Here is a 19,030-nt window from a genome sequence, read left to right as displayed (position 1 = left end):
AATAACTCTATGACATTCTTTCCTATGTTCTCCCTGAGCACTAAATAAAAAATACAGTGGCTTTTCACACTTGGAGAGAAACGTATTAAATTTGATTTCTACTGAACAGTGATAGAAAAACAGTCCAGTTCTTAGATTTACTCCAGATATAAGCGGCAGTTAATCTTCTCTGGCAAGGTAATAGAGAAGCTGAATCAGAAAGGAAATGACCTACAGTCACTTAGTCCTTAAGGGTTTTTTAAAAAGAGTACAGCCTTGTTTCATAGCTACACAAGATTAGACTACTCATGAAATCAGAACTTTTATAGATTTTTCACATTTAGATGGAGTATCAACGTTTGGCAAACTCCAGCCACCATTTGATCATCCAATTCTGAAACTCCAATTAATTACAGAAATTTCACCAACTCAGAGTTAGTTGCAATTCCTGAAACCTCTGTCTTAAGTTCTGCCATTATGGTTCTACTCTGGACCAGTTAGTTGGATGAAATAATTATAGAATTGTTGAGGTAGAAGGGACCTTGGATTCTACTTTTCAGGACTTGGAGAAGTTGGGAAGCTTGGTGGCTTACATGACACAGGTTGGCAAATTTATGATGGAGCTGGGAGCAGAACTAGGAACTCTCTCTCCAATACTTGTTCCCTAGCACCTTGATTCCTTCCCACTGTCTATCCGACTGTCTGTTGTCCTAGCAGTCTGCCCACCTTCACCCTCCAGCTCACAAACACACACAAACTGGTCTTAAATAAACATTGGGAATTCTGGACCAAGCATTCTGGTCTGAGAGGCCAGTGTCTGAGCATCCCAAACTGTGATTATAATTTTACTTCCTCCCAACCTACGTATCTTCTGGGAGCCTAGCAAAATTGAATTTCTGGGTCAGTGTTGACTTTTACCATTTATGATTTAATTAACTTGGAAAGAAATTAAACCTTTTTCTGGAAGGAAAAAACAGAAGAAATGGTATCCAAGCTCCACGTTCTCACTACATAATGTCTCTACGTAAATATCTCCTGGACTGTGAACTTGAGCATGGAGTGTCAAGACAGGAAAGGAGCTGATTCTCAGGAAGCCTCATTCCCTTTCCCATTCAGTGGCCTTTGAAGTTCTCAAAAGCTACAGTGGCTCCTGGAATATAGACCATGCCCAGGCACTCAGATTTTTCCAATCAACTCTCCTCCATAGGTGCACAACTTCAAAGGTCATATCTGTGTTATCCCCCACTCTAACACTAAAGCCTGGCAAATAGTATGTGCTCAATAAATACTAGTTTACCAATATATGGTTCCAAGTTTACTCTGGTCCTTAAAGATATTTCAGATTTCAAGATGGAAATACAATCATATTTTCCCTGGCTTAAACTCTGCCAATAGCTTCTCCAGGGTCTTGGAATAAAGTTTAAACCCTTTGCGTGGCCCCTAAGACCCCTAAGTTGTCTGGCCCTGCCCTGCTGTCTGCACTCTCCCTGTAAACACTCTCCCTCAATGACTAATCTCTAGGCACATTGTTCCCCTTTCTGGTCCAGGACACATCAAGCCCCTCCCTACCTCAAAGCCTTGCACTTGCTGTTTCCTCTTCCCTATGCCCCCACCACTTTCTATCACAGCAGCCTGCTCATTTCTTTCAGAACACAAATTATAGTCTGTTGTTACCCTTATATATTCATTTGTTCATTTGTTTATTGCCTATGTCCCTTACTTGAATGTTTGATCCACAGGCCAAGGTTTGAGATATGTTATTCATAGCTGTAGCCCCAGCACTGGTTGGACATAAGGAAAGCATCCTGTGTACACTTGCTGAAGGAATGCAAGTATCTACCCTTTCATATCATCGTATCACATCTGAATATCAAAGAAACCATTCAGGAAAGATACTCTGCCTCGATTTAAACCATTCCAAGGCCCAGTACACAGAAAACATTTTGCTTAAATTGAAAAAGGAAGCACCATTAAGAAGATAATACATGAGGCAGGCAACTGGAGGGAACAATTTCCTTTTCTGACTTTGTAACTGACTCAGTGTGGGAACAATTTAATAGAACTCCATTTCTATGAATAATTTGGGTATAATAAGCCTGGCCCATTCTGCACTCTACCATTAGGATGAGTAATATACTTCACAGAAGAAAAATGTTACAGGAAGTTGTTGTATTTTCGTTTTGTCTTTTGTTTGTCTCATCAGATGAGATGTCATTGAAGAACTCTAGGGCCATGGCAAGATTTCCCAGTTAGGGCATTTCATCTTGTCATTCCCGTGGAAAATACCAATTTTCCAAGTTTGGTTGTGTTTCCTAATCCCTGGCAATAATAAAATTCATAAGTCCTGAAGCCCATGGCCTGTCAGGGAGTAATGAACTTGTTAAATAATCAAATGCCAAGTAGCATCTTTGGTTTCAATTCAGTAGAATATAATTTCAGATACATTAGCACAATACTGGGTTGCTAATTCGAATTTCCTTTCTTTTCAGCAAAATTATTTAAGTGTTCCAATATTTAATCCTTGGGGCATGGTTATTATAGAGGACAACTTACACTGTACAAAACTACCAACAAATAAAATTTTGGAATATATTTTCTACTCAGGGAATACGTCAGGTTTCTTTACATCAATTTTTTTTTCAAATTAATGTAATTTGCCTACCATCTTCCCAATCTCTGCCATTTCCGTATACCAACACAAGATACTTTCATGATTACCTTTCATTGTATCCAGGTACCACCTGTGCTATTATTTACTTAATATATTTTATTTAAATTGATTCACTTTTTAAATGTTAATGTATTTCTTTAAAAAGGAAATCTTATGTCATTGCTACAAAAGACAAAACAGCACCACCAGCCGTGAATAGAAGGTAAGCGTAATGGGATCTAAACAAAGCTATGAAATCTTAACTGGATGCTGTTGCCTGCAGGAGGCTCTGAGCCTGAGACCTGTGGAGGTGTTAATGACCTACTAGCATCAAATTAAAATATTCTCCTTGACCTGATCAGAAGAATTGAAAAATAAATGGAAAAGGAGTGCCTTCTTTTTCACATAATTTCATCTCACTCAATGCCACGTTCTGGTATTACTTAACATAATCTCTGTTCTTAGTAAAGGTAACAGTGCCACCCTTTGAAATATATCACCTTAGAGCAAGAACAGCCCTCTGCTCTATTTCAAAGAAAGTGGGAAAATATATTCCAAATGCTTTGGAATTCCCAAAGCATTTCCTTCTCCATCTCCATGTCTTCCTGAAGCTGCTGATCTAATGGCAGGATTTCAAGCACTTCTGCCTAAGTATCCCCATTGGTTTCCCATCAGAAGCAAAAACAACCTGTTGCAAATGGAGACAATATTGTAAAATAAATACATCTCATGAAAACTTGATCATATATTCTCCTGGCTTTCTATGTTAAAAACACAGGAGAGGAGGACAACAGAATTGAGAGGACATGCTCTGCTTGAAAACAACCGACAGGTAGCAAATAGATTGATCAACTGAAGGATAAGTGTGGGCCACAATTTAGCTGAGAGTATAAGAGGCTGCCCTGCCTTCACCACACACACCATTTTTTCCAACCACAAAGTATTAATATATTTAACTAATGAACACAGTGTTATTATATTATACAACTGATCCAATATGATGATGCTGAGCAGGGTCATGGCTATAAGTGAAGAGATGGCACTGATAAAAGGAGGTGAAGGATGTGAAATGTCAATTCAATACATGAGGATTCCAAATAACACACTCTTAGACAAATTGGGTTATGTTATGTACTCCTGAATTTTTGGCTATACTTGAAAAAAAAAAAAAAAGACAACAGCCAAATTCCTTGTAGACATGTGCTATGGCTCAATGTTAGGGTTCTAGTTATGGGGTGTAGTACTTGGTAGCAGCAACCATGGAATTTGAGTAATAAACAAAACATGCTTGAATGGAGTTTTGCTTTTAGAATATATAAATAAAGCATGGGCACCAGCTGGCTGTAAAAAAATAGTCAAAGACAAGATTCAGAAGATAAATAGGGCAGGAAAAGGGCTAAGCTTGTCAGAGGATGAAGTGGAGTTATTAGGACAAATTAAAGATAATCCCTGAAAGGAAAATTTCTGGAATAATCAAAATCAAGTAGCAGAGATGACAGCTGGAGATTAGTAATAGGAGAAAGTGTAAGTGGGAGGGGAGAGAGTGGAGAAAAGGAGAAGAAATAAAGCTTCAGAGAAAAGAGATGATGAAGAGGCTTCTGAGTAAGTTAAAACTAGGGAGGCAGGAAGAAAATGGAACTGCACAAACAGACTCGTTCATGCTACCAGATAAAACTGGAGGCAAGCCAGGTGCAGTGGCTCATGCCTGAATCCTAGTACTTTGGGAGGATGAGGCAGGGGCAAGTCACTTGAGCCCAAGAGTTCGAGACCAGCCTGGGCAACATGGTGAAACCCCATCTCTACAAAAATATACAAAAATTAGATGGGCATGGTGGTGTATGCCTGTAGTCCCAGCTACTCAGGAGAGTGAGGTGGGAGGATCACGTGAGCCCAGGTTGGCCAAGGCTGCAGTGAGCTGTGATCGCACCACTGTACTCCAGCCTGGGTGACAGAGTAAGACCCTATCTCAAAAGACAAAACAAAACAAAACAAAACAAAACCCAAACCCCAAAACAAAACAGAACAAAACCACTTGGAGGCAGAGAAAAACTACCAGAAGTGAACTGTGACAAAGAAAAATGGTTAAAAAGAGTATCGAGTACAGAATTGTGGATTTAGAAGGAAAATAAGTAAAGGATATAGGAGAGTCTACATGTAAAGGATAAAGGAAGAGAGGAAGACACATGAGCGTTGTACATTTCAAGTTCCGCGTATATCCCTTTGGGATACTATAGAGATGGCAGATACAGGGCACTTGTACTCCTTCCTCTTCCACGGCAGACGTTACAAGTTGACCTTGGCAATATTTTCCTCTGAGTATGGATTTGGCCTCAAACCCTTCTCAATACAGCACTTTAGGTAGCTACCACTGACTGATTTGACTTGACCCTGGTCATGAAACCTGAATCCTTAAGGTATTACAAATCAACCAACCTATTGACTGAAGAGGAATCAAAAATGTATACTTCTTACTGGAAAAGCAAAATGTTTCAATGTGAGCTGTTTCTGTATATAGATATCATAAGCCACATGTATAGTTATGAGTAAGTATGTGTATGAAAAATGAATATTTCAAGCAGGTAGACCCAAGCATTCTGTAATTATTTGTAATCTGAAATTCTGTTTTAACCATTTACAAGCACAGGAAAATCAACTCATCATTTACCCTGGTAACTGAAACCGTTGCGTCTGATCGAATGTTACAAACTGTGTTTTGAATTATAATAGCTCATATGAAACAACAGTCTGTTAGAATAATCAGAACTTTCTTCTTCCTTCTCAATCTTATAACACCATATTGGGCCCAGCATCTTAAAAGGTTGGCAGAAACACCAAATAGTTTGTTCTTCCCCCATGTATCATACATTTTTAAAAAGCACAAATAGTGCAGTATAACATAAGAGCATGGAAAATGATCAGACCATTTGAGGAATAACTGGGATTTCATCAATGGCAGTAAAAAAGAATCACATTCATTGTCAGTTTGAAACTCGGTTGTAAAAAAAAGGGAGGAAGGGTGGCGTGTGACAAGGTGCACTGGTTTCCATTTCCTCTTGTACACACTCATTAATTTCTCCCAGCTTCTGAGCATCTGAGGCTTTTGCCTATTCATGCAAAGAGCCACTTGAAGGCATACAATGCCCTCAGATTTTCTCTAGTCCAGGAAACATTCAGTGCTTTCTTTGAACTATTTTGTTTGAACATCCTGGCAAGTTATTCATGTTCTGCCAAACAGCTCATAATGCTCTGGGGGAGGAGAGGCAGTGAGCTGCTGTTCAGGGTTTCTCTTTTGATGACTCTCTTATGAATTAACACCAACACAAAAAGATGCTCATTAGTCTAGATGGGCTTAACTGAGATAGAAAAGGAAGGGAGAGAAAAGTAGTGGGTAGGGAGGGAAGGGAGCAATGATCTCTCAAGAATCTTTGAGGCCTGAGAGTCTATTGACCCTAATGAATGAACCCATTATTGCTCCTGTGGACCACTGAAACAGTACCCTAACTGGCCTCCTGCACAACCCTGCTCACCCACTCCCCATCCACTGCAGTCAGAGTCATCTTTTCAAAATACATCTCCAATCCATGCTTTCCTCACCAAGGCCTAACAACTTCCCCATGGTATGGCCCTGCCTGCCTCTCTGGCAGCTTATCCACCCCTCATTCTCCAAACTCCAGCCCTGCTGGCTTCCTTTGAATTTCTCCTTGCCCAGGGCCTTTGCTAACCACAGGACCTTTGCACAAGCTGTTTACTCTGCCTAGAATGCTCTCCACCCATCCCCACTCCCATTGCTCAACTTTAATAATATTAGTTCAAATGCCTCATATGTCCTAAGGAAGGCCTATTCTGCATCTGTCCTCACAAACTGGTTCAGGTGCCTCCCATTATCTCCTCTCAAAGCATTCTTTGTCAGCATTTATAACTATTTATAATTATATATTTGTGCCATTACTTTTCTGATGGCCCCATGAAACCGTGAGCTGTGGAGGGCTACAACAGTGACTACTTTCCTGTCCACCATGCAATAATACCTTGTACACACACATAGTAAGCATTTGACTAAATTATATTGACCCGTTGAATTAATGTATTATGTAACATACTACCTTGCTAATACATTCAGAACTATGACATATAGGAAAAAAATTAGACAAAAACCCAAATATCATATGTTCTCACTAATAAGTGGGACCAAAGCTATAAGGATTCAAAGGCATAAGAATGATACAGTGGACTTTGGGGACTCAGGGGAAAGAGTGAGAAGGGGGTAAGGGATAACAGACTACAAATTGGGTTCAGTGTATACTGCTCAGATGATGACACCAAGATCTCCCAAATCACCACTAGAGAACTTAGTAATATAACCAAATTCCACCTGTTCCCCAAAAAATATATGGAAATAAAAACATTTTTATATCTTATACTGAAAACCAAATATTTAGAAAATTTAATAAAAGTAAACATATATCAAACTTTCCTGACATTATATTGATGAATGGAAGTTGTGACTAATCTCTCAAGGGTGAATACTTAAAACCACTAGAAAGGAGACTGTTTAATTTTCTTCAGATCTCTGCTTTGAAGGAACTAGAATCTTTGCTGTGGCTGCCAAATAAAAATGCAGGCAAGTCATCTTGTTTGAAAAATAAACAAGGTTTATGTCTTCTAGTATCTTCTGGGGAAACCAGATCTTCTCCTTGGAGTTGGCCAAAATGGAACTAATGGCAGCAACCCTCTATAAGATGGAGAAACATAACTTACGTTGGTTTAGAAGCCTCTGCCTGATCAGTCTGTAGTTTCTCTCCTCCTTCCACCTCCATTGTGCAATATACGATGCGATTTGGAGCCAAAGATTTGAGGCCTTGGACTTCCATAATTACCACCTGAAAAGAGAATTCCACATAATGGAGGTCACTGGCAAGGCCCCTGGCAGCATCACCCAGAGGAAAATACACAAATGAGAAGCTACAGAGAAAACCAACAGGTATCTGATGGCTTCTGTTAGGCTTGTACCAGTCATGCTGGGACCAGTCTAGCACGAAGATGCAATTCCTCATAGTGTAGCTGATTGCCTGCCAGATAGAAAGACAAGGCTCACTAATTCAAATGCTCACAGGGGCCAGACAGGCATATAAAATGGGCTACTCTTTCTGTGTTAAGCAAATAAGATCAGTTTTTCATTTCTACCAAGAAATCGTTTTTTTTTTTTTTTTTTTTTTTTGAGATGGAGTCTCATTCTGTCACCTAGGCTGGAGTGGTGAAATGGCGTGATCTCAGCTCACTGCAACCTCCACCTCCCTGGTTCAAGAAATTCCCCTGCGTCAGCCTCCTGAGTAGCTGGGATTACAGGTGCACGCCACCATGCCTAGCTAATTTTTCTTTTTTTTGTATTTTTAGTAGAGACAGAGTTTTATCACTCTGTCTAGACTGGTCTCGAACTCCTGACCTCAGGCACTACTCCCACCTCAGCCTCCCAAAGCGCTGGGATTACAGGGGTGAGCCACCACGCCTGGCCAGGCTCTTATTTTCTTCAAAAATAGTCTGGCTTTTGGTTCAGCACTTAAAAGAGCCACAGGCCCATAAATTGACTTTTTTCTTCACAATAAGATAAGTAATAGTGCAAATACTAAAATAAAGGGCAAGTACTATTCAGCATTAGATTCAGAGATGCAACAGGGGTTATCGGGGACTATGACAAACTGGAGAGCACACGCTCCTTCTAAAGGGAGCAGCTGCCGGTTACAACCCGTCCTTGCCTTGTCTTTTCTCACTTCAGAGTTACCAGATACTCCGATTTTGCCTTCCGGAAGATGGAAAACTGAATCAGAGTCACAGTGAGAAAGCTGATTTTGAAATGTTGACAATAATTCAAATAGGGAGAAATAAAATACACAAACTCTGTACAGGCCAATATTATTGAGTCAAAACAAAAACATGTCTGCAGCTGCATAGTCTTTGGTCCAGACTGAGGGAAAAAGCTGGTGTCATGATGGATCAAGATGTATCATTTGCAGTTTCTGGCACTTCCTACCACCTTCCCAAACTCCACGTAATCACCTTCTATTCTGATATTTAGCAGTGTGGCTTGTCACAAGAGAGGCGGGAGGGAGAAGAATGCAGAAAGCAGAGAAGAAAGAGATCAGTTTAAAAATCTGAAACAAATGACTCACATCAGAGATATACAATTAGTCCTTATACATGAAAAAAATCATTCAGTTGTACTCCAAAATAGGTAATGGCATTACACAAGAAGAAGAATGTGAGTGTGCAAAAAATGTTTACTTCCTTAGTGGAACAGTTGCAAGAAAGTACAATAGGGTTAGCATTGAAGCAGGATTCCACAAGTCACAGTTTTGCTACTGGTTCTCAAACTTAATGTGAATCAGAATCATTTATAGGGCTTGTTAAACTAGAGATTGCTAGGCTCTATGATCCCCAGAGTTTCTAATCAGTAGGCCTGGGTTGGAGCCCAGGACTTTCTTTTTCTAACAATTTTCCTGGTGATGCTGATGCTGCTGACCCAGAAGCCACACTTTCAAAACCATTGTACTACTTGCGTGATGTTGGGCAAATGATTTGATGTTGAAGTCACTTCATTTTTCTTTCAAATCTCCAGGGCCTCAGTTTCCTGATCTGTAAAGTGGGGATAATAATATGTATCCTGTGGCTGTTGTGTGAGGATCAAATGAGATGATGTACATAAGTGAACATTTTTACACTGGGAAGAACCATATAAATAGAAATGGAAGGCACAATGAAAGAGCACAAATTTTGGAATTTAAAATAATCTGACTTCACATCCTGATTATGCATCTTCACAAGCTGTGTAATCACGTGCAGGTTTCTCAACCTCCCTGAGGCTTAGTTACTACACCTGCAAATACCTGAAAAGACTATTGTGAGGATTCACTGTGTTATGATGAAAAAGCACCTGGCCCATAGTGGCATTCTACAAACACCTGTTGCTTTCTGTTAGCACATGCCCTTTGCCCTTTGCCCAAGGCCTGGCTACTGGGCACCCTGGACCTTCCTTCCCTCACTGCAAAGTTAATTACTACCTGGTGTCCCCTCCAGCCATGCAAGTGTATAACTATGTAAAATATGTCTTGTACCAAGCTGCAAATTCAAATCCTAGTCTGCCCTGATGAGATGACAATCCTTTCTCCCTCTTCTTGCCTCCCCTCATTGTGCCCACCAAAACACATTCACAAACAGATGTGCAATGGTTTTTGCTGGCAGTTTTCTATGATGTGCAATTCAGTGTTCTATTTAAAAAGTATTTGGGAATCCTAGGACATTTCTTTCTGTACTTTCAATTACAAGTCAAACCATTTGAATCAGGTACACACAGCAGTACGGACTTGTCTACATCTATATTTCAGATAATCAGCTGTGTAATAATAAGTACTGACAAAGAATTAGAAAATTACAGATTCAGCAGGGCATGGTGGTGTATGCCTACAATCCCAGCATTTTGGGAGGCTTAGGTGGATAGATGACATGAGTCCAGGAGTTGAAGACCAGCCTGAACAACATGGCAAAACCCCATCTCTACAAAAATTACAAAGATTAGCTGGGTTTGGTGGTGTGCACCTGTAGTCCCAACTACGTGGGAGGCTGGCTGAGGTGGGAAGATCACTTGAGCCCAGGAAGTTGAGGCTGCAGTTAGCTAAGACTGCACCTGCACCACTGCACTCTAGCCTGGGCAACAGAGTGAGACCTTGTGTCAAAAAAAAAAAAAAAAAAAAAAAAAAGGGGAAAGAAAATTACAGATTTAAAATATTCATGAAAATCCATAAACCACTTTCTCCCCCTTTCTGTAGGAAGACAAGAGGCAGTAGGGAATAAATTGACACCTTTAATTGGCAATAATCAAATTCAGACACCTAAGAAAATACATTCAGTACCTCAGGTGGTAGTATTATTTTTTCAAAAAGAAAGTTTCCGTGAAATTACACTGATGATTTTTTCACACACTAAGTACTCTGTATTTAATTGAATACTGCCTCTTCCAACTGCACAATACATGTTGAAAACACTAATGTGAGTATCTCCATCCAAACTTAGCACAGAAAAATAAATTACCTGCAGTTAATTCACAGCAGGCTTTAATGATGTTCTAGAAAATTAATTTAGTCTTTACATATTCTAATTAACCGCACAGAAATTTGATCTCTTCTCTTGGTCTCCCCAAATCCAGGGTTATCATAAAACCCTTGTGGAGTTTTGAACTTTAGTAAGTTACAAGTGGTTCTTAAATTTTGGAGTGGATAAGAAGCACGTAGGGGCTTGTTAAAGTATACAGTCCAGGGCTACATCCTGTCTAGAATTTTTTTTCTGACAACTTGATTGAGGCATGTTTTACATATCATATAATAAACCCATTTTAGATGCACAATTCAGTGATTTTGGTACATTTACTAAGTTGCGTGACCATCATCATAAATTAGTTTTAGAACATTTTTAGTTATCCTAACAAGATTTCTTATGCCCTTTTTCACCCCCTGCCCCAGGGAACATTAATCCACTTCCTATTTCTGTAGATTTGCCTTTCGGACTTTTTATATCAAGGGAATCATACAATATGTGGTCTTTTGTGTCTGACCTTTTTTTTTTTTTTTTTTTTTTTTGAAGACAGGGTCTCTCTTTGTCACCCAGGCTGGAGTGCAGTGGCACGATTATGGCTCACTGCAGCCTCAATCTCCCCAGCTAAAGTGATTCTCCCACCTCAGCCTCCCAAGGAGCTGGGACTACAGGTGCACACCATCACACTCAGCTAATTAAAAAAATTTTTTTTTGTAGAGATGTCTCATTATGTTGCCCAGGCTGGCCTTAAACTCCTGAGCTCAAGCAATCCTCCCACCTCAGCCTCCCAAAGTCCTGGGATTATAGACATGAGCCGCCATGCCAAGCCTGGCTTTTTTCACCGGGCATATTTTTGAGATTCATCCATGTCATGGCATGTATCAGTGGGTTGTTCCTTTTAAATTGCTGAATCATATTCCATTGTATGGGTATACCCCATTTTGTCTATCCATTCACCAGTCGATTGACATTTACGTTGTTTCCATTTTGGGCTATTATAAATAATGCTGCCATAAATATTTGCAGTCAAATCTTTGTGCAGACATGTGTTTTCATTTTTATTGGGTATCTGACAGTGGAGTTGCTAGATCATATGGTAGTTTTATGTTTAACTTTTTCAGAAAATGCTAACCTATTTTCCAAAATGGCTGCACTATTTTATATTCGCATCCCCTCGAGATTCTAGTTCAGTAGGTCTGGGTGGTACCCAGGAATCTGCATAGTGAACTACCTTCCCAGGTAATTCTGACATAGGTAGATCAGAACTACTCCTTAGATTATATACATATGAAAAGAAAATGTGTGAAGAGAAATTATAGAGAAACTTATTGACATGTTGAGCATTTTGCCAAAATACTAGCCTGAATGGGTACTTACTTTGGGAGCTGAGATAAACTAAAAAAGCCTCCACCACAAGGGACTCTACCTTGTAGCCAACAGGAAGGATGATGGGAAAGAAAATTTACAGCTCACCACAATATGATGCTAGCTTGCCTGTCTTATAACTGTAAAACTGGGTGCCAAAATTTTTAACTTTCTAAATTATATAAGGTCTTTATAAAATCCTTGAGCACTGTTTTAAGACAGAAAGTATTGCAAGATTAAATTTAGTAGGTGGTTTTCAGATTGCATTTCCTTAAGAAAAGTTTGGGCTCCTGGAGATGGGGAATCACTTGCTGATTAGCTGACCTAAGCTTAGCATGCTGTTATTTTAATAACTGCTCCTGGGGTGCAAAAGAAAAAACAAGTTGATTGTGACGCATCTAATCACCCATGTCCTACTCGCTGTGCCAAGAAACTTTCAAGGGCTCAGGACTTTTTACCTCCAATGAGAAAGACAGCACGACGTCTGACTTGGAGAGCTGGTTCTCACTCTCCTCGCCCATGTCGATGATGGAAGCATTGTGGCTGCGTTTGAGTTTCTGGAGCTTGAACTCCCCGCCTTTGGATACAGGCATGCTCTCCAAGTTGGCCATGAGCAGGTTGACAGATGACTTCAGCTCCTCAATGTACATGTTTTCCATTTCTTTGGATACAAACTTGGGAAATTTGCGTTCCTTGGGAAGAAAAAGAAAAGTATGAGCAGAGGAATAAATAGAGAGCTGATTTATATAGAAGGTCTTTGTCTCATGGCCCAGAGTTAGGATCACATCTACTGCTAGTGAAATTCACCCAGATTTCATGGCCTTGTGCTAGAAAAATGTTCAGCCTAGTTGAGTAGACAGCTGCCTGCCTGCTAGTTATTTATACATTCTAACAGGTAAGAAACACGTACATAACCATATAGTAAGAAACAATGAAATGCTTTATTACAGTTCTATTTTTCCCCCAGTTTCCTTCAGCAGATTTGATTTGTAGGAAGAAAAATGGGGTGTTATTTTTCAAATCTGGTTTCAGTTCAGTTTTTCTTTTTAGTAAAATGTAGTCATTTGTTTTTAAGTGAGGGAAACAGAAAGAGACCCTATTTCTGGATATCTACAGAGATTTTCTCACATGAATAATTCAAAAGGAGCTCATTTGAGATGTTTCAAACACAGTCTGTGTCTATTTCTAAGAATAATAGTTACTGTTTTCAAGAAAAATTGAACCAAATTAATGAAGTGATAAAAAATGTGATTAAAATTCTTTAGAAGATAGAGCAATTTGGTATCATAACTGACCTCTATTTTTTCCTTTCTTGCTTATAAATTTAGTTGTAATTGCAACATGTGCTAACCATGCTATTTCTTTCTTCATACTTCTAAGTTACCTGGAATATGCTTTGGATCGATCACCTTCCCAAACAGTCATTTACCACTTGAAACATAAACTTGCCCTCCCAAGCCCTATTCCATAACTGATGGAGCAAGAAGCAGGCCAAGTCAGCCTGGATTTTATTTTATTTTATTATTATTATTTTTTTTTGCAAGCAACAGAAAAATCCGCCTCAAACTGGCTTAAAACAACAAAAGAAAATATCCTGGGGTAGACCCAGCTTCAGGAAAGGCTGGAATCAGGGCTCAGGTGATATCATCACAACTGAGATTTTTGTTAAAATCTTGGCTTTGGTTCTTCTGGGGTGGCTTCATGCTCAGTTTGGCTCCCCTGTTGTCACAGAAATGTTCCTAAAGATGTGGACTGCACAATATCGCATCATGCTATCTAGTGTAAGAGTGAATATTTCCTCTTGTAATATGCAAGGAAGATGGAGACAGTCTTTCATCCCCATACTCTCACCCAAAGTCTAACTTATGTAAGTGTCCAATTGGCCATATTACTGGCCAATTTCTATGGCCAGTAATATGCTGTGCTGATTTGCATAGGCATAGCTTATGTCCTCTGTCCTTGTGGTTGGGAGTAGAACTCCACCTAGATCCCATGGAACATGAATTGGTATGACAATTCTGTGTGGCAAAAAAAAAAAAAAAAAAAAGCTGTGTAACATATGGGCATCTGAGTCAGGATGAACCAACTAATTTTATTTAGTGCCCAGTCATCAATCAGATTTACTCTGTCAAGCAGTTGAACTAGACTGAGAGACATTGAGACTGCAATTGGTTGGTAGAACTGAAACATTAACATCTTACAGACTCAGGGTTGGCTGCCACACTGCATCAGGTCAAAGCAGAATAAGACACTCAACAAAGAAGAGAGAGAAAGAGGTAGAGACAAAGAGAGAGAAGAAGTAAGGGAGGCAGGGACTGAAGGAGGGAGGAAAAGGGAGAGAAAGAAAAGAAAGATGCTATCTAGAGTTACAGAAAGGAACTCTGACTTTTATCATTTTCTAATTTCCACAGGACTAGTTATTTCTCCTGTAATTTTGTTCCTTAAGAATTTAGTTTTCTTTCAGTAATCCCCCCACCCACTAGTTAGTGAAAAGGATTTTTCTTCCTTGCCACCCCACAGCTTCAGTCAAATACGGAGAGTGGTTCTTCTCCATAGAGCTTGGAGGTGTCTTTGTGGTGGTCCAGGGCCAGTCTCCTTCCTACATGAAGGCTGTCAAAAGTCTTGTTCCCCTCTCTCCCTATCTCCCTGCATAACTAACAGCCTTCTTTTCATCTTCCATATTTTAGCTTCAAAATTTCACTTCCCTGGGTTGGGTCCTCCTGTTGTACTTGCTAACTCACCTTCTTGGTAGCACTTATTGAAATGGATTAAATGTTTGTGTCCTTGCATAATTTATATGTTGAAATCTAATCCTCAATGTGGTGGTATTTGAAGATGGGCCTTGGGAAGATGATTAGATCATGAGGGCCCTCATGATGGAACTAGTGCCTTTATAAAAGAGGCCTCAGAGAGCTGCTCATTTGTTCCTGCCAGCATGTGAGGACCTGGTAAAAAGACAGCTGCCTATGAACCAGAAAGTGGGCCCTCATCAGACACCGAATCTGATGGTGCCTTGATTTTGAACTTCCCAGCCTCCAGAACTGTGAGAAACAAATTTCTCTTGTTTATGTCAACTATGGCATTCTGTTATAGCAGCCTGAATAGACTAAGACACTTGTTATAATTATAATTAATCAGTCAATTGTGGAATCTGTTTAATTTCTGTCTTTCCTGCTGGGCAATGATTCAGGACCATATCTGTCTTAATAATCCTGTTGAATTCTCTGTATCTAGCATAAAGTTTGGCACACAGTAAGTATTCAATACATATGAATTGAGTGAATAGATCAATGACTTGTCAAAAATGTCCATATTAAATATCAATGTACCCAAAATTCAGCTGTGAGGAGGAGGTGGAGAGATGATAAATTAAGTTCTGGAAGAACAGCGAGATTCTGCTTTTCCATGTGAATAAATATGGGGGTCTGAAATCCACTCCACAACCTCACAGTACCAGTTCCTTCTGGAACTTCTTAATATAATCACATCCTGCTTTTAAGACTGGGCTAAGCCCACTGTGTGGTTCTTTCTAAACACGCTGTGCATGAATGTGAGGGAAGGAGCAGGACGGACACTTCTGAAATGAGATGATAGGCTGATGATCTTGACAAGAGCTACTAATGATTCATCACAAAAGAATCTCTAAAACTTCCTGCACAGTGGCCTTGAAGTTTTGTCATTCTTGGACTTGATCAGGGACAAGTGTGAACCTCAGAACTTGGATATCTTTTATGCAAAAACCATCAAGATGTGAGGACTTGGCTGCTGGGTCCCCATCACTTGGAAAACATTTACTGCCACAAACACTGTGTAAGGTACAGAGTTAGGCACTAGGAGAATCATGTTCAGAGGATGTAAACTGTCTTTCTTGAGCTTACAGCTACTGGGGAGAAAGATCTATAACGGAACATCAAGGTAGGTACTGTAATGGAAGTATAATGTGATGCAAATCCTTCCTGAGAGAATCAAGGTGGCTTCCCAGAGGTGGTGACCTTTGGGACGAGGGTCTGTTGGATAAAGAAGAGTTTGCCACCAGGTTGAGTTGGCTGAGATAGAGCCACCGCTCTTTTCTCCTTCCCATGGAAAATATTAAAGGCAACCTTGAATCCAAGAAGGTCTATACAAATATACATAGTCACACAATATTTCCTCATATTTCTTGGAATATGGCCTCTCTGCAGAGTGAAGGGAAGAGTGAGGTAGATTAACTCATGGTCTGAGAGTAGTCCTTAGGCCCCATTAAAGGCTGTCACGGAGCAAAGGTTACATCCCAAGAGCCTGAAGCTCATTACACTGACCTGTACCTTGCCCTCCTCATACTGGGGCCAAAACCTCAGTGAACTACATGGTATTTGGTGTGGGTGGGATAACTTGGTAAGTGGGGAATTTCTGATTTTAATGCCAGTTGCTGGCTTGGTAGTTGCCAGGGGGATGAAGAAAATAGCTAGTGTTTGTGAAGTGGGTTCTTCTTGCTAATCAATTTTGAGAGACTGTCTTGTCAAGTGCAGTTCCTTCTATCACAACTTGCCTTAGGGACTCACTCAGTGCCTTTTAACTCCACAGTCCTGAGATTTTTGAGGAGGCCCAGTGGTTACAGATACCACCATGCTGACTGAGAGTTAGCTCCACCAAATTCTATCTAGCAAAATATTGGAAAAATCCAAAGAATGATCACTCCTCCCAGAAAGTGGACAGTTCCTAATGACATCATAAAAAGAGGCCCATAAAAACTGAAGTCTGCAAGAAAACAAGGACATTTTTCTGGTCCAAGTACTTGAGGCTTGGGAAGAAATAACATATTTTCAAACCAGGCTGAGGTTCTTGAGTGGAGTTTTTCAGTGGCAGACCCATTACAAACACATTTCAAAGCTGAAGTTGTGCCAAAATAAGGAAAATGCAGTTGTCCATCTCCATTGCTACTTTTTCAAGCACAAAAATAGATTAGCCTTGACAGAAGAATTGTTTATTCATATTGCTTTATGAGAAACATAGCGTATGGGTGGGCAAAGTCCTCCAAAAAAAATCTCTGTTGGCCGTTGATTTTTGTTTTGGGCTGATAACATTCCTCAATGGAGACAGCCTCCCAAGGACAATTCCTACTAGGGTTATTTATGCTCTGAGAGATTTTGGAACATCTTGAAAAATAGCATTTGAAAGTTCTAATGCCTCCCTTAGCTGCTGGCTTTTCTTTTCTGGTTTTGGATTTTTACCCAGAGAGGATGAATGGGGTATGTATAAATGATGACAAGCCTGCCCCCATTCAGAGTGAGGTTCCCTAGACCCCAAAGGCTCAAATGACAAAAGCTGGTGGGCAATCAGAAGGAGGAATGTGACGGAAGGGGCCATGCTAGACACTGGAGCTCGCTATTTAATCCAATCTCTCAGACACTTCCTGGGCTTCTGTCATGTGTCAGGTGGTATGGCTGTCACTGGAGATGAAAAAACCAGGGGAGAGGTGATGGTATGGGGGGACATGCCAGAAAATGACCAGTTAGTGACACATGAAGCAACAGAGGCGCACAGAGTACAAAGAGGGCATCGAGGAACTCATCCAGTCCATGATAGTGAAACAGACCCGACCTTGAATGCTGGGTCTGCTGCTTACTAGCTTTATAAGTTTGGACAGATTTCTTCACCCATCTGAATTTTGGTTCCCACATATGAAATGAGGATAATACACCTTATAGAATTATTGTGAAAAGTAAGAGATCATAACATGAATACATTTTGATCACTGACACACACAGCCTCTCTTTACACACACACACACACCCCTTGCAAGCACTATGCTCCTACCACCAGCACTACAAACAACAATAGTACTAATAATGATGGTGCCTATAGTAAAGATAATAATGGTAGTTGGCACTTACTGAGTGCTAACTATGTGCTGGACACTAGGTGAAACACTTTACATGCTTTATTTTACCTTACCTAATCCTTCCAACAACCCACTGATGCACATGCTGCTATTTATCCCTATTTTTTGGAAGAAAATGAGGCAGAAATGTTAAGCAATAATTACTAGAGTTAACCTTGAAACCCAGCAGAGTTTTTGTTCTTAGCTATGATAGGATAAGGCAGAACTATCTGGCTCCAAATGTCTATAGAGCTGAGGCGACTCTAGGGGTTCTCTCTGCATGGTGCACCCTGTATGCATCATCTCCTTTCATCCTGGTCAGCAGAAGGCTGGTGACAGCTGAGCCCTCCACAGCAATGGCCATTCCGCCATTGCCCAGACAATGTGCACTCTGTAGGGTTAAGCACAGGGAGTAGTGAGGATGGGGCTAGCAGGTTAAATGAGAGAAAGAGGTCTTGGTATTAATTTGTCAAAATAGGCATTGCAGACACTAAAAGGCACTTTGGGCTCAGGCATTATGAAAGTTTTCTAGGCTTATTTACCCAGTTGGTCTTACTTCCTCAGCTTCTATGAACTAGATGGACTTCCTCCCAGTTGAACAAGCTTCAGAGAACCTCCCTGGCATTTATATTTTTCCATGAGCTCAGATTTCCCAGGATTTTTAGCTATTGACAAAGGCCAGAGTCAGAGAGGGGTTCCCTGCACACATGTTTTTGTTTAACTGTTCAGGCAACAAGTTGAAAGAAGTTCCTATTGTGTGCTGGACACTTATGTTACTTCACAACACAGCATGGATGCCATGTCCAACATTAGTTTGAAAGTTGGGGGTTAGTGTCTTTCTCTGGTAGGAGAGGATTCCATTTGTATCTGGTTTATGGCAATGTGTGGAATGGAACTTTTCCATCAGAGAAATATTTGGATATTATTTCTTACTGATATTTGCAATAGGGCCAGGATATGAGCTACTAATTGTGCTCTGTGTGGAATACCGATCTAAGTGGCATTTCCATATTTAAAATGATGGCTTGAAGAACCAATGGTGTTTTACTCCCAGACCTCTGCCACTGACACTACAAAAGCTGTATGATTTGTCT

At 40.2% G+C, this 19,030-nt stretch overlaps 1 protein-coding gene across 19 annotated transcripts in view; it reads right to left on the bottom strand.

The window, feature by feature from the left end:
* The window catches only part of CADPS (calcium dependent secretion activator), a 478,648-nt gene that overhangs the window by 241,612 nt on the left and 218,006 nt on the right, over positions 1 to 19,030 (bottom strand). For all 19 annotated transcript variants that reach the window (XM_030801932.1, XM_030801936.1, XM_030801937.1 and 16 more), the window contains exons 5-6: positions 12,535 to 12,768; positions 7,388 to 7,509 (exon numbers count right to left, since the gene is read on the bottom strand). In XM_030801932.1, the coding sequence (XP_030657792.1) occupies positions 7,388 to 7,509; positions 12,535 to 12,768 (356 nt within the window). The remainder of the gene's footprint in view (positions 1 to 7,387; positions 7,510 to 12,534; positions 12,769 to 19,030) is intronic.

The sequence above is a fragment of the Nomascus leucogenys genome, chromosome 21 (assembly GCF_006542625.1).
Source record: "Nomascus leucogenys isolate Asia chromosome 21, Asia_NLE_v1, whole genome shotgun sequence".
Classification (NCBI taxonomy): Eukaryota; Metazoa; Chordata; class Mammalia; order Primates; family Hylobatidae; genus Nomascus; species Nomascus leucogenys.
The sequence above is the reverse complement of the archived record's forward strand: the minus strand, read 5'-3'. Positions and strand labels throughout refer to the sequence as shown.